Source organism: Lampetra fluviatilis, chromosome 8 (genome assembly GCF_964198595.1).
Source record: "Lampetra fluviatilis chromosome 8, kcLamFluv1.1, whole genome shotgun sequence".
Lineage (NCBI taxonomy): Eukaryota > Metazoa > Chordata > Hyperoartia > Petromyzontiformes > Petromyzontidae > Lampetra > Lampetra fluviatilis.
In genome coordinates, this window is record NC_136282.1 from 2,522,299 (window position 1) to 2,538,724 (window position 16,426).

At 47.8% G+C, this 16,426-nt stretch overlaps 1 protein-coding gene across 1 annotated transcript in view; it reads right to left on the bottom strand.

Moving 5' to 3' along the window:
- Window positions 1-1,398: 1,398 nt before the first annotated feature.
- Window positions 1,399-16,426, bottom strand: part of LOC144933712 (troponin I, slow skeletal muscle-like) — a 76,627-nt gene continuing 61,599 nt past the window's right edge. Inside the window, exons 5-6 of the mRNA XM_078858778.1 lie at window positions 2,997-3,176; window positions 1,399-1,482 (exon numbers count right to left, since the gene is read on the bottom strand). Of these exons, the coding sequence (XP_078714904.1) occupies window positions 1,399-1,482; window positions 2,997-3,176 (264 nt within the window). The remainder of the gene's footprint in view (window positions 1,483-2,996; window positions 3,177-16,426) is intronic.

Below are 16,426 nucleotides of genomic sequence, written 5' to 3' on the forward strand. Positions count from 1 at the left end.
AAAACTGGCAAATGCGATGGGTAAAAAAACAGCAGCGCTCAAAATAGAAAGAGAATTGCAGCCGATGTGTTTTTTTTTTAAGTGTGCAAATAAAATATGATGGAGGGAAAAAAAGGAGACGACGCACTTTTTTTGCATCAGGTTTTGTGTGGCGTTACAGAGAATGTGCAAAGTGAGTGCAAGCGCATTACAGATGTGCGCACGATCGTCCGTCTCCAAGTATACATGTAGCCTTCTGGCTGGCCATAAAACAAAGACGGTCACCGCCATCGCGCGGCGCTTTCAGATGCGCTCCTGCAGCCGTCTGGAATGCTCTTCCTTCTGATATTACAAAGCTACTGCAGCTATGCACTTTTAAATCTAGATTGAAAACGCATTGCTTTAGAACTGTTTTTTGTGTTTAGTTTGTTCTTACTTTTCCTGCACCTCCTGTTAGCATGGTTGGCTATGTACAACCACACCGCCAAACATCCCTTTGCAGAGTGATGCGTACATCTGCTCTCAAAATTCCATAATTGGCGTACAAATTGTGATTGAAATGTTTGCCCTTCTTTCATTCTTGCTCGACCACAAGACTCAATATGTCATGCCAAATAATGTTTTGCTTAAAAGACAACACGTATCTATTTGTATTGTTACACAGTAATAATATCCATATAGATAACCCATCGCTACAAAAAAACAAGGCTAACTCAAACGTGTTTGATTATAGTTGGAGTGGATTGATTGTGTGCTGTACTATGGTACTGTACTGTACTATGTACATCACTTTTGTTAATCCACTGCTGGATGAGGAGCTCTTGCTCACGACCTCTAGGTCATGCGGTTATATGTCCAAACTTCCCCACGCTGCTCAGAGGAAGTTGGTGAAGATGGGAAGCATAGATATTGCAGCATAGTACAGTACAACACTTGATTTTTCTGCACTACTGTCTGCTGACAATTTAGTCCAACAGCAGTTTACACCACCTGTTTTATACAGAGTGGTCTTCCATTCAAGCGCCATCAAGACTCAAACCTGCTTACCTACCTGTACCTGATGAGATCGGGGTCATTTTGGGCGTTTTAGTCATGGGGCATTCTATCGTGTAGAAAATCCAAGACTTAACGATTTTAAAAGAGCTCTCAAATGTGTGGACATTATGCACTCGCGATAACCTCGGTTATACGAGTTGCACGTTCATAAATGCACTTCTCGTTTATATTCAGTGCCGTTTACTCGCTCTTATGAAAAAAAAACTGTGTGCACCTGTAAAATGGCAACCCATTTTGTCGAATACGAAAGCAACCTTCTCCATCAGTCTCAGCAAGCTGAAACAGCCAGGGGGTTAAACTCACAAAATTACAAGTAGCCTAAGCCTCGAGGGCAGAGCCTCGTCCGAGTGACTGCCATGCCTCTTACTGTCCAGCGATGTCGAACATCTTTTTTCGACCCTCCATGCCGGACATAGCCTCCACGTTCTTGCGCCAATCTCCAACTTCCTGTGGATATATAAATTACATTTCTTTTTTAATGAAATACAGCAGTACAATGAGAGTCTCACAATCTTCCACACACTCATTCGTAGGCAAAGTACCCCCCCCCCCGTGATACAGATTTGATCGGGAGGGATATGATGGCGTTGAGTGCCGGTGGACTAATCTGGTAACAAAAATGGCAGAGAATGGACAACTGATTCTATCGTGTCAGAGAATGTTTTATGTCACGTTCTCAACGCAATTTCATGACTAGTCTACTTATAGGACTTTTTTTCCTGCGGTGAAGCAACATATATTGAGTGCACGTTCGTTTTACAGTTTGTTCCCGATTAGAATAGTCTGTAATTTGATAGAATGAGTCAGCGTTATCTTTATCTGAATTAAAAATGTGTTCAATGCCTCCAGAAAGCATTTAATGGTATTTTAAAGAAAAAATATATATAAAGGACGCACACGTAGGCCTATTAATCTTGTTTGTGAGCATGGTCTCTTTTGGAAGCACAAATGCATTGTATCCATCCTATTTAATTTCGATACAATCTTCATTGAAATAAACAGCACTTATTTGAAGAAGAAACACCTGAAACCCAGTAAATGTTACCGTTGCACTTTCATACGGTGATAATGATATACATTCTATTGTAGAAAAAAATATATATACTTTTTAATATGCAATTACATTTACAATTGTGCTACATATACATTATTAAAATAGATTATTACAATGTTGACAAGTCATATGAATTCATGTATTGCTATCGCTATCCAATGTCAGTGTTTAAATGTACTTCTACGTAGATTTTTTTCTTCCAGACTTGCTAAATGTGTTACACGAGTCCATCATGCACGGCCAAAACACAGCTGAATTATCTGCACTCCAATGCAATTAAATTCGTTTAGCAGAAAGAAAAAAGTGGACTTCACTTGCCCTGTCCGTGCATTTATCGCAGAATAACAACAGTGGCAGGAGGTCATCATCACCATGAGAAAAAAAGCCTTCATTTGATTTTAATCACACCAGTTGGAAATCTTAATGAAATGTCAAGCTGAGCATTGCAATGCAAACTGGACATAGATGAAGATAATTTGTGAGCTGGAATTCAGGACCAATGTCCAACCCACACGTTTAAGCTTTCCCACCGTCAGTGTTGTTTCTGGTGGAAGAAGCACAATTGCCTAAAGCGGTTATTGTAGGCGACTAAATTTTTATTTTTTTATTTTACCAGGTAAGGCCCACTGAGCAATATAGCTCTTTTTTCAGAAGCCACCTGACCATAAATGATAGCTCAACGAAGTGGCTTATCATCACACGTAAATGTATATCAGCCAAATAATCTAAAGGCATGTTTCTAAATGTGGAAGAGAAAAAACCAGAGGACCCGGAGAAAAATCCACACGACCATGGGTAAAGAGAGAGACGCAAACTCCACATATACAGGTGTCACACTCGGGGATTGAATCGACAACCTCCTGAAAACTAGGCGAGTCAAGTGAGCATCTCGCCATCCCTTCCTTACCTTCTCCTCCTTGTCGTCCTTCTTGACAGACTTGAGGTTGGCACGCAGGTCCATGGACACCTTGTGTCGGGAACCCAGCAGGGCACGCAGCATGGCATCGGCAGACATGCGCACGCGTCGCAGCGGGGGGCGCTTGAACTTCCCACGGAGGTCGTATATCTTCATTTGCAGCTCTTTGATCTGGAGGAGGATTAGGAGGAGGTGGTAGGGGGGGCAGTGCAAGGTAAATACGCCAACGCAATTACAGCAGCTGGTCGGCAAGCCGATAGAGTAACTCCTGCAGACAAAGGATTGCGCCCATGCTTGTACTCATCTGTACCAACCACTTAAAAAGCCTTATAAGTAATGAGGGAACATTGCTTAAATTGTAATTGTTATCAGACCCCATGGTGTAAAATGCAGTCTCCAACTCTTATTATCCACTTGATCTCTCTACTGGCCTCTGCTTATGTGCTATGAAGAATGGCCATTTCCCGAAATATCACACATTATCTATTTTTCATTTTAAGTGTTATTGGCAAATGTCTTTAGTTATTTTCTCATAAGTAATTAATATATGTATGTATGTACATATTGATTACAGTACTTATTTTCATGTAATTAGAATTATGTTTCAACGTTGCATTCATCATGTTTGAATAGGTGAATACAGCCCTTTTAGTGTTATGTTGCCAAAGCTCCATTGAGGGTTAAATGTCTATGTTTGGGAAATGTCTTTAATGGAATTGTACGAGGACGTTTAATATGTAAAGATGCTTCATATTATTCTGTGAGCTGTATCCCTGCTATTTCAGTCAAATACTTCACGGTGATTGGGTTACAATCCTGGTACTTGCGTAATATTTATCTGCCAGATTTTGCCGTGAGATGGAAGACGTACCAAAGCAATCAAAGATGGAGGAACCCTTGCACAACTGCACATTAGAAAAAGGAATTGTAATTCTACTTTTTCCTGTGATGGCATTAACAATTGCAATGTATTCATGAATTAAGATTCTGTATGACAATTGTATAAATCATGGCGATGTTCTCTATGGGTGGAATATCTGTGTTTACGCAAAAATGCATTGTCTGTACTTAGCAATATGGTTGAAAATCCAGGATAACCATGGACCATGTTTATTTCATGATGTGCAGTTCAGATGTTTTGCACCCAACATGCACATACTTTTCATACAGTCAACTAGTAATATTTTCTTTTATTAAATGTTTTACCCATATCCCCCATGACCGCTGATATGTGGTTAATTCCCACTCGTCTGTCATCCAAAATGAACCACTCTACATGACCCATATTGGCTGAAGTTGAGATAAACAACAAGTAAAAATACGTAAAACGCACACTGCCTTTTTCTTAAAAAACCCATCAGCATTTCCTGAAGATGTGCATTGTGGTCCTTTTGTCTTTGGTTCCCATCAAAATTCATGTAAGCAAATGTGACCAACTGACAGTGCAGTGATGCAGGATAGACAACTGTGAACGAATTTAATAATTATTGGGACTAATGAGCATGGTAAAGTCACCAATGTTCACTGCTGCAAAGTCTACATCTGGAAACTATGTGTGTGGATATCTTCATCCCAAACATACTGACATCTTCATGGTAACCATTCCACACATTTGTAAAATGTTGACATAATTCATACAGTGATCATCACAATGCATCTTCATTCTTTTATAAATGTTAAGTTATCCTTACACCCATGGTGTATACCTTGCCGATCTCGTTAGTAGCAAAAACCATCGTAGCAGCTTTTGGCTGCCCATCAAATAAAGACGGTTACGCGCATTCAGATGAGCTGTTGCGGCAGTATGGAACACTCTTCCTTCCAATATTAGGAAGCCACTGGCGCTATGCACTTTTAAATCTAGATTGTAAAGTGATTTCTTTAGAACTGCTTTTGTGTTTAGTTTGTTGTCCTTCTCCGCACCTCCGGCTGGGTAAGTATGATGCTAAAGAAGTTCAACATATATACATAGATTTGTGCAAGGTCACCACCGTCTGTTGTAACATGATACATCCGCTATGAAGCAGCACAGCCTAGAAAAAGGATACAGAATGTAAGTACCAGGGTCATGTCCCAATCACTATGCAAAGTTTACTGCCATTGGACTCAGGTGACATCATTATGAAAAAAATTGTGAAAAGAACAAAATATATAAACTTTACTTTTTACGTACCTTTTAATAAGAGACTAAACTCTATGCATTTGCCAGTTACTCAAATATTCGAAAAATACCTAAATCACAAATAAACTGGTACCTGGAAAGTCGCAATCTCCTGCACAGTAAAGAGTCTGGCTTTCTACAGGATTACTGCATGACCACAGCTGCATCTATTATATTTTCTCTTCAGTAACCCGACTAAATAATAATCCAAATGTATAATGTGCATTCCATTCTAGGATACCAATGCGCAATTCATGGAAAGCAGGAAACAAAAACAGAACCAGGGCAACCGACAAGACTAAAGAGGGAAGGCCACTTTAAAGATATGGGTTTTTAAAGCAGGCTTGAATATATCTACCGACTCCGATTGCCTGATTTCAATCGGAAAACGCTAACAAAAGCTTGGTCGCAAAAAGAACGCGAACCTAGACCTGGGAGTGCTGACCAGTTGGAGATCAGAAGCTCTTAAGGACCTTGATGGAAATTATAAATGTATTATTTCCTGAGCCCTATTATTGCCTTATAGGTTTTAAAGCCGTATAGGTTAATATCAGTTTAAAGGCCACTGCTGCTGTGCACTATTCCTTCACTTGTCAAAAGCTTTTGGCAATATTGACCATGATATTTTACTCGCAAGACTTGGTCAACTAAAGATGCCATATACTATAATAAATGGTTTAAGAGTTACCTATCAGACCGTTCCCAAAAGGTAAATAGTGATAACATCTCGTCCACGAATATTAAAATCATGTGCTGGGTCTAATTCTGATGTCTTAATATTTAAACAATCTTGGACTCGGAACTAAATCTCTTTGCTGATGACACTGCCATGCTAGTATCGTGTAAATCTCCCAACGAAGTCAAACAGAATCTCAAACATGATTTCGACATAATTCAATATCAATTGTCATTCATAAAATTGATCCTTTGTTCTTCAAACAAAAACGCAGTTTTATTCCCTTCACCTATTACAGATATCAGAAACAACATCAATTAATAAATGGAGTGCTTCAAATACTTGGGTTTACTGATTGATCCAAACTTACATTACGACCCCATATTGATCACATTTCAAAGAAACTCCTAAAAAATGTTTTTTAAAGAAACAAATGTTGTTTTCCCATTCAATTGTACCTGCAAATTGTTGAAACCATCATTCTACCACTGTTTGACTACGATTATGCTGCTTACAGATCAGCTCCTAATGAATCACTAAACCGACTAAACCCACCATGGGAACCTCATTTGCCAGTAAAAATATGACAATTGGTTTTTTACCCTTCTATCTGGCAACAAAACTGTGGCGCCTTTTGGCGTCATCTGGTCCAACCCATGTGAGACTAGGCTCTAAGGAAAGCTGTCTCGGGTATGGATCAATCAACTTCAAGGACAGTGCACATCATCAGAGTTATGTCTTTTGTTTGTATTATGACTGCAGGTATTGCGGTCTATGCAAACATGACTCCTTGTAAAAAGGTGTCAGTTTTGTTGCCAGATAGAAGGGTAAAAAAACAATTATCAGACTAAACCCACTTAATAATTCTGCGCTTCGATATGCACTGGATGTACAATACAGGACCCACCTTAAAATCGAATCTCACATCACTTGATGCAAGAAGAAATCTACATTGGGCCCTGTTCGTCCATAACATGCTTTTTGGCAAATCTGCATTATACTTAGCTAATTCATTAACCCCATTGTCAAACCCAAACAACCTAAGACGTCCATCTAATTGGCTTTTAACTATCCCAAGAACAAGAGTTGGAATCCGTGACAAAGCCTTTGCCGTTGCATCAACAATGTTTTGGAACAAGCTTGTTTCCTCCCTTAACATCGTAAATCTTCCTTCAAAAAAAGCAGAAGCAGAAGATAAGTGCTGGATACAACTGCATTTGCAAATATGATTTGTAACTTTCATCCTTACCCATGTACTGTATCAATAGTTACATTTTAATGTGCAATTTTATTGAGGGACTGTGTGCTGGCGTGGTGTGGGACTGTTTTTGCTGTTGTGTTGCTGCCTTATGCAATTTTACCCTATACACTTGATCTATTTTACGTATTTATTTTTTGCGATTTGCTCACTTTTTCTATACTTTGCACTCCTATCGTGTTTTGTATTGTTTGTTGTTGTAACTTTCTGACCCACCCCTACTGGACATCTGTGCAAAAGAGCTTAAAAGCTCATGGGATTTATCCAGGATAAATAAAGATTCTGATTCTGATTCTGACTGTAGAATTTGTTTTTTTTTGTGCAAAAATAATGAAATTATAATACCACAGAACCGTAAAATGCAAAACAAGTTTCGTTTCTATAAAACACATTTTAAATGTTATGCAGTTGTCTCAATTGACAAACTGATTTCGCGTTGCTATGGATCATTATGGGTAAAATTTAATATAAGCAGAACTCCATTATTTGTCTCCAAATTTCAATAAAAATATGCTTTAGTTCATCAGCCTATTGGCTTTCCATGATATTGTCTGGAAAGCCAATAGGCGGAGGTAACAAATAATTCCACTGCACGAAGGCTGTGAGTTCAGGGCATATCAGCTGAAAGCTGCAGCTGATATATGAGGACACTTTTGTGCTTTCCTTGGTGGTCTGAGTAAGATCATTGCTTCTGTGTTGTCAAGATATACTGTATATATATTTATTTAGCTGCTGTACTATCAACATTAAAGACCTAGTTTGAATGTTGATATAAATGGACCGCCAATTAGCATGGTTGGCCACGTAGGGTGCGAAAGAAGTTCAACATACATGCAAATGCAGATTGCTAGGTTTTTTTTTTTGTCAAAATGTCTCAATACCCACTATTTTCTGTCCATTTGGCTTTCTTTTCTCTCCAAAGCATCATCCGCCAACATTCGTTCAGGCCATGGATCTATTAATCTGAAGTTAAACAAACTACAGACTTAACAAGTAGCCACGTCCAACATTTAGATATGAATTGTGGGTGTGCAAGGCAGGCACAACAGCTGTACTGTTACATGCATGCAATGCAAAGGTATGACACAGACTTGCTCTGACCGTGAATAAAAATTGCGTGAAAAATATTGAAATTATAATACCTGGTAGTATTTACTGAGTGTTCTGCCCCACGGCAGATATGGAGTATGTGTTTACACAAGAACTTCCTGATATGGTGGTGTTGAGTTGGGTCATGTGACCAGGAAGCTACGAGTTAAGAGTCTTTAAGTCACGAGGCCAGGCAGGGGTGTCAGCCATTACACAGAATACAAAATGGAGGCACAATTAGCGTCTTCGTGAAGACAGGTGCATCTGTTCATTGCGGGACTTTATGAAGCATTGTCTGTAAGTTTGTTTATGTTCTTATGATACTGGGAATGCTGTTATGATGTTCGGATTGCCGTTATAATGCTGTAAATGCCTTTATAATGCTGTTAAATTGTTATGATGAATATGGGGCCTAGTTAACAACGAAGCTTGCCACTTGCATTATTGTGAAAGCTATTTGTAGTTTAATAAGACGAGGCAGATTTGTGCCCATGTAACTTTAATGTGATCTTGAGAGCAAGGATGAAAAAGTATCTCATCCACATTTCAGTGTTATGTGCAGCGCTGTACATTTGAGCTGCAGTATGGTGATTACACAAAGTGACCATATTTAAGACAGCTTATTCTCTTGTTGTATAGCTATTCAGTGCTAATGTAGGTGCCTGGTCCATCCAGGACCTAATGTTGAGATTCATGTTATCTAAGACAATGTTATGATGCTGCAGTGTTCATTCATTGTATTGATATTGCAAGTGTAGTGGTGGTATTGACGTGCGCCGACTGTGACAGTGATGGATCACGGGGCGGCGCGGGGTGCGGGGTTGGGCACGCGTTGTGGGCGTGGTGTGGACGCGCGCGCCGGGAGTGACAGATGACGGGGCGGCGCGGCGTGAGTGGTGAGGCACGATGAGATGTGGGAAAAGAGGATCGTAGCCAGCGCCCGGCGATTGGTCGAATAAGTGGGTGCTCGCAGCGACGTCCGCAGGTGGGGTATAAAGGGGGACGCGCGAGAGCACTCGGGGAGAGTTACCCAGTTGAAGACCCGAAGACGGAGCTGAAGACCTAGTGCCACGAGACCCCTAGTCCCGCCGTCCTTGTGGGGACCGGGGCCCTGTGTGGCTCGGAGGCGAGGCTGTGGGACCCGGGGTCCGACGCCCCCGTGGGTCGGGCTGGGGACCCACAGTCGAGACGGATACCCCGGGCAGGGAGTGTCCCGAGTAGCTCAGGGGCGTTAGTCGCCGAGTAGCTAAGTGGATGTTGGTCATCCGAGTAGCTCAGTGGCGTTAGTCGCCGAGTAGCTAAGTGGGTGTTTGTCACCCGAGATACTAAGTGGATGTTGGTCATCCGAGTAGCTCAGTGGGCGTTAGTCGCCAAGTAGCTAAGTGGGTGTTTGTCACCCGAGATACTAAGTGGGTGTTTGTCACCCGAGATACTAAGTGGGTGTTTGTCACCCGAGCTACAAAGTAGGTGTTAGTCACCTGTGAACGAGTTTGATAAAATAAAGACTGTGTTACCCGTGAAGTCGTCTCCCGCCGAGTTACTACATTACAACTGGCGTCAGAAGTAAACCTGTCTTCAAGAAGTATGGACACAAGGAAGACTACCCGTACCCACGAGCGAGGTCGGGATGACGACGGCGTACCGGGGACACCGACCTCGGGAGTAGAGGACGAGGAGTTGCCGCCGATGCAGCACTTCGCGGTGATGGCCGACGCTCCGCTTGCCTCCGACACCAGCCTCCAGGACGCGCACTCCCGGTTGGCGGAGTTGCTACTCGCCGCCGCCGCTGTCTTGGCCGACATCTCCGTTCCGGCGAGCGGAAAAACGGCTGCGGGGGTCGTGGAGGAAGCGACGTTGGAGGATTCCCGCCAAAAGGCGCTTCGCGCCAAAAGTCTGGAAGTTGCCGCCGTTTTTGGGGGGCCGCCACCGATTGGCGGGAAAGACGGACGCCACGTGGCCGGACACCTCCGCGCAGCGCAGCCCACGTCATCAGCGCGCGCCGGAGCCCTCCATTTTGCGCCTGACAACCGAGCCGACATTTTACACAACTCCAGCGGAGCGCGGGAAAATCTCTCCGACGTCGACGACGATCGGGTCCTCCAGCAAAGATTGCCCGCGCTGTCGGCGTTCAAGGCGGATGGGGGCGACTGGGGAGCCTTCCAACGAAGGTTCCTCGCTCATCAGGAGATGTCGGGGTGGTCCGACACCACTGCCCTGCGTGCGTTGCCAGCGATGCTTGACGACGACGCGCTTGCAGCCTTCACATCTGCTGCAAGGTCGTCCCGCTCTACGCTCCAGGCCGCACTACACCTGATGGCGAAGGTGTTCGGGCCGCCCTCCACGTGTCGCCACCAGTTCTACGATCGGCGGAAGGTGGCTGGGGAAACGACGCTAGCCTACCGCACGGCACTACTCGCCTTGGCGGACGCAGCTTTTCCCCGCATGGATAAGGAGGGGAAGGACGCCATGGTGACGGAGCAGCTGCTGGTGTTGGCCCACGAGTTGGGGGTCCCCATCAACGTGGCAGACGAGATGGATATCTGCTCCCTGGCGATCGCCACGAGCATTCACGCGTACGAGGTCCTCAAACGCAAGCCGGGGGTCGTCTGTAAATGGGCGGGGAACGCGGCACTGGCCGCCACGATCGCCGGACCTCAGCCAGCTGCGGTGCAGGAGCAGGCCTTCGCTGCATCGCGTCCGGGGGAGTGGAGAACGGGAGGTCGTTCGCCCACACGTTCGCCCCGCAAGCTGGAGCAACCGAAACCTACGACGTCCGTCGTCTGCTACAACTGCGGCCTTCGGGGTCACGTCGCAGCCGGGTGCCGGGCCCCGCGTCAGCGCGCCACAGGACCACGTCGGGACGACGACCAGGGCCACAAGTCATCCCAACAAAACCCGGCAAGTCGCGGCACCTCACACGTTCGGTCCACAAACACGGCACATTCGGGTCGCCGCTTCGCGGTGGGGGGTTCGCGGCTGGGTGCCGGGGGTTCAATTCGGCGAGGGGGGTCCGTACGCGGCCCGCAAGCAGTCGAGTGGTCCGAATTGGCCCACAGGATCGTGGCTGCGTCGGCCGGGTCGTCCGTGGTAACGGGGTTCATTGACGGGGTTGAGGTCCGGGTGCTTGTTGACACGGGTGCGTCGGCCACCATCATCTCGGACCTTATTTATAACATTCTTCCCGTCCAAAGTAGACCCCTTCTGCCAGTAGATGTGCCATTTTATGCGGCGAATGGGGGATCCCTGGGGATCATCGGCCAGATTCGGGCGACTATTTGCATTGGTGACATTAAATTAGCGGGCCCTATTTTTGTATCATCATCGCTGGCCGTTCCCTGTTTGCTAGGTACGGACTTTTTGTCCAAAATGCCCATCAAAATTCTTATAGATCAGGCCTGCATAGAGCTTCCGTCAGGTCGGCGGGTTGCGTTCTTGTCGAGCCCTACCAAAGTGCGCACGGTTTGTGCGACGGTGCAGGCGCTGGCGACTCACACTGTACGGGTGCCCCCGGGATCGCAAATGTTAGTACCCCTTCGGTTCAGGAAGCCACTCGAGGTGGGTGCGGAGGCACAGGGGGTGCTGTTGGGGCCGTCAAACAGAGCCAGTAAGGGCCTCGACTTAGCGGTTGCTCAAACCATGGTGAGAGGGGACAGTGAGCCGTTCGTAATGGTCCTGAATACGGGGTCGCGGCCGGCCGTAATTGCGCAGGGAACGGTGCTGGCTCACGCCGCGCCGCTACCCGTTGAGGAACGGCTCGTGGCTCAAGCAGATTTCACTGTCAAGTCGCATCCTCAAAGTGATGAGGGGACTGAGTGGTTGGACTCGCTGTGTGCGGGTTCTGCTAACTTGTCCGGGGTGCAATTGGGAGCATTGAGGGGTTTGCTCATCGAGTTTGCTGACGTGTTCAGCAAACATAAGTACGATATCGGCTGCACTGACCTGTTGCGCCACCACATAGCTACAGGGGACGCGGCCCCTATTCGTCAGAATCCCTTCCGGCTCAGCCCAGCCGAGAAGGAACATGTGCAATCGGCGGTTAATGATATGTTGGCGGCCGATATCATTTCGCCCTCTTCTAGTCCGTGGGGTGCTCCTATTGTCCTAGTAAAGAAACAGGACGGGTCCTTGCGGTTTTGTGTCGATTTCCGCCGCTTAAACAAAATCTCGATGGCGGATGCGTATCCGCTCCCCAGGATGGATGAGTCGCTGGATGCCTTGGCGGGAGCGCAGTTTTTTTCCACACTCGATCTGCTTTCTGGATTTTGGCAATTGCCACTCGATAACGAGTCTAAACCTAAAACTGCTTTCCGGACACCTGGGGGCCTATTTGAATTCAACCGTTTGCCCATGGGCTTACATTCCGCTCCCGCCACGTTCCAGAGACTCATGGAATTGGTTTTGTCGGGCCTCCAATGGGATACCTGTTTGATTTATCTTGACGATATCATCGTCTTTAGTCGGACTTTCGAGGAGCACCTCCAGCGACTGAGAGCGGTGTTCCTCAGGATGCGTTCCGCTAAGCTTAAATTTAAACCGGCTAAATGTTTTCTGCTTCGGGAATCGGTCAGGTATTTGGGCCATATCGTGAGTCGTTCAGGGATCTCGACGGACCCTGCTAAGACGCATTGCGTCAGCTCATGGCCAACGCCAACCTCGGTCACGGAGGTTCGTAGTTTCATTGGTTTTGCCTCCTATTACCGTCGTTTTGTCAAGCAATTTGCCACCATAGCCAAGCCCCTGCACGCTTTGACGGCTAAGGGTGTGAGGTTTCACTGGGGGGCGGAAGAGGAGGCTGCGTTCTGCTCCCTCCGTGACGCCTTGGTGCAGGCTCCCCCCTTGTGTTACCCTGATTTCACACAACCGTTTTTGCTTGACACGGACGCCAGCAATACGGGTATCGGGGGGGTGCTCTCACAGGTGGTCGGGGGGGTTGAACGGGTGGTCGCCTACGGTAGTAGGGTTCTTTCCCCCGCAGAACAACGCTATTGCGTAACTCGTCGTGAATTGTTAGCCATTGTGTTTTTTACACAGCAATTCAGGCCGTATCTTTACGGCCGTCATTTTACGGTCCGGACGGACCATGCGGCTCTACAATACGCTATGCGCGTGGCACAGCCATCGGGCCAATTGTCCCGATGGTTGGAGGTCCTTCAAGACTACCAATTCACGACGATTTACCGCAAGGGGTTGCGACACTCAAACGCGGACGCCTTGTCGCGGTTGCCGCCGTGCACGGACTGCACATGTTTGTTGGGATCGGCGCGGTGCAAACCCCCGGTCGCCGGCACCCCGGGAGTTGCGCTCGCCGCCACTGACACCCCGGGAGAGGACGCCCCCACGGGGAGGGATTCGCTGTTGTCGTTGCCCCTCATTGAGTGGGGCCGCCTCCAGATGTCCGACAGCTCCCTACTTACGCTACGTCGGAAAGTTGGCGCTCCCGAAGAAGGGGAGGCGCGGGTCGGTTCCTGGGTGTGCAGACAGGGCCTTTTGATGAGGTGGGACAACATGTCCCGGCGTCACGTGCTCGTTGTGCCTGTTGCTATGCGGGGTAGGGTTGTTCTGGCAGCTCATGAACGGCTCATGCATCTGGGTTTTCACAAAACGCTCGCCCTAATCCAGCGAGACTATTATTGGCCGGGGATGGGTAACGACGTGGCGAATATTCTTAAGGGATGCGTAGGGTGCGCCAAAAGGAAACCGCCACCATTGGCAGCTAATCCACCGCTGCAATCCATTCAGGTTTCGCGTATAAACGAATTGGTAGCGTTGGACATCTTGGGGCCCTTTCCGGCTACACCAAGGGGAAATAGGTTCCTGCTGGTTGGCGTGGAATACTTCACCCGATGGCCTATGGCATGGCCGCTCGCCAACCAGTCGGCTGCGGCGGTGGCGGACGCCTTTGTCCAGGGTTATGTGTTGGACAAGGGCGCCCCCGAACGCTTGCTGACGGATCAAGGGAAGAATTTTTCGAGCGTTTTGTTGCGCGAGGTGTGCGACCTGTTGGGTACAAAGAAAGTGTGTACTTCCCCCTACCACCCGCAGACTGACGGGATGGTTGAGCGTCTGAACAGGACGATTACGTCTATGTTGTGCCAACAGGTCTGCGACGATCAGGTTGATTGGGACTTACAGGTGCCGGGGGTACTCGCGGCCTATCGAATGGCCCCTCATGCGGCGACGGGGTTTTCCCCATTTTTTCTTATGTATGGGCGGGAGGCCGATCCGGCCATGGACGTCCAACTGGGGATTTCCCAGCCACGTGCAAAATCTAAATTGGCAGACCACATCAAATTTAATATCGCCAAATTGACTGAAGCGCGGGAGGCGGCAAGGTTGAATTCGCGGTCGCGGCAAATTGCAAACGAGAAATTGCATGAGCGGAGGGTGCATACGCATGATTGGAAACCAGGCGATAAGGCCTGGCTGCATTGTCCACATGCACCGTTGGCTACGTCCCCCAAGTTGTTGAGACCTTGGAGGGGACACGGTGGAAATTGTGCGGGTTGCACGACCCCAGAGTATACAGATTAAATGGGGGAAACGCCGTTGGTACGTGCACCCCTCCCGACTGAAGCCCTATGCGGCACCGTGTGACCCCGTTCTGTGCCGTGACGACCGGGCGTGTGATGTGACCGTCGACTCGGGGAGGGAGGTGTCGCAGGCTGATCCTCACGTGTCTCCACCTGACCCACCCCCAGGTGCCTCGGGCTTGACGGCTGCTGACCGTCGAGAGCCTGAACCCCGGGGCACGCACGAGTCCTCGATGCCTGGCCGATGTCTTCCTGAACCGCCGGCACCACCGGACGTTCAACCGCGTCTGGTGCCGTACGACGGACCGGCAAGGCGGACTCGGGCTAGGTCTCAACAATTTTCATGAAGACGTTTTTTGCTCTACACCGAGCTCGCCCGGTGTTCCCCTCTGCCGGGGTAATGTCCCGTTGTAGGGACGCTCGGAAGAAAAAGGGGACACTGCACGAGTCGAAAGAAAAAAAAAAATGTTCCATTTATTTTCCTTTTTGCATACACATTGCTATTGTCACTCGCCGGTTTGTATATATTGTTCTATTGTCGCGGTGGCATTGGTTGAGGGTTGCGGATGGTAGTGTTCGCGTCGTGTTGTGTTGTTAGGTTAGTTGTTGTTCTTGTTGTTGTGTTGTGTTACGGGGCACACAGGGGGGTTTGTATATTTTTATAGCAGCCGGGGCGGCTGCGAGCTATGTGGTAGGGGGTGATGTAGTGGTGGTATTGACGTGCGCCGACTGTGACAGTGATGGATCACGGGGCGGCGCGGGGTGCGGGGTTGGGCACGCGTTGTGGGCGTGGTGTGGACGCGCGCGCCGGGAGTGACAGATGACGGGGCGGCGCGGCGTGAGTGGTGAGGCACGATGAGATGTGGGAAAAGAGGATCGTAGCCAGCGCCCGGCGATTGGTCGAATAAGTGGGTGCTCGCAGCGACGTCCGCAGGTGGGGTATAAAGGGGGACGCGCGAGAGCACTCGGGGAGAGTTACCCAGTTGAAGACCCGAAGACGGAGCTGAAGACCTAGTGCCACGAGACCCCTAGTCCCGCCGTCCTTGTGGGGACCGGGGCCCTGTGTGGCTCGGAGGCGAGGCTGTGGGACCCGGGGTCCGACGCCCCCGTGGGTCGGGCTGGGGACCCACAGTCGAGACGGATACCCCGGGCAGGGAGTGTCCCGAGTAGCTCAGGGGCGTTAGTCGCCGAGTAGCTAAGTGGATGTTGGTCATCCGAGTAGCTCAGTGGCGTTAGTCGCCGAGTAGCTAAGTGGGTGTTTGTCACCCGAGATACTAAGTGGATGTTGGTCATCCGAGTAGCTCAGTGGGCGTTAGTCGCCAAGTAGCTAAGTGGGTGTTTGTCACCCGAGATACTAAGTGGGTGTTTGTCACCCGAGATACTAAGTGGGTGTTTGTCACCCGAGCTACAAAGTAGGTGTTAGTCACCTGTGAACGAGTTTGATAAAATAAAGAGTGTGTTACCCGTGAAGTCGTCTCCCGCCGAGTTACTACATTACACAAGTATTAACATATGCTGTATTGTGTGTTGTGTTTTTCCACCAGTTTTACCTCATTATATGCATTAAATAGGTTGGAGTCGGATGTTCACCCTGGCTCTGAAAGTTTATTGAACGTGAGGTTGACTACTCAGATAGTGGTGCAACGCAGCGCACAGCGAGGCCGAGGCACTGAGCATTGGAGGTAAACATAATAGTAATACGAAAAT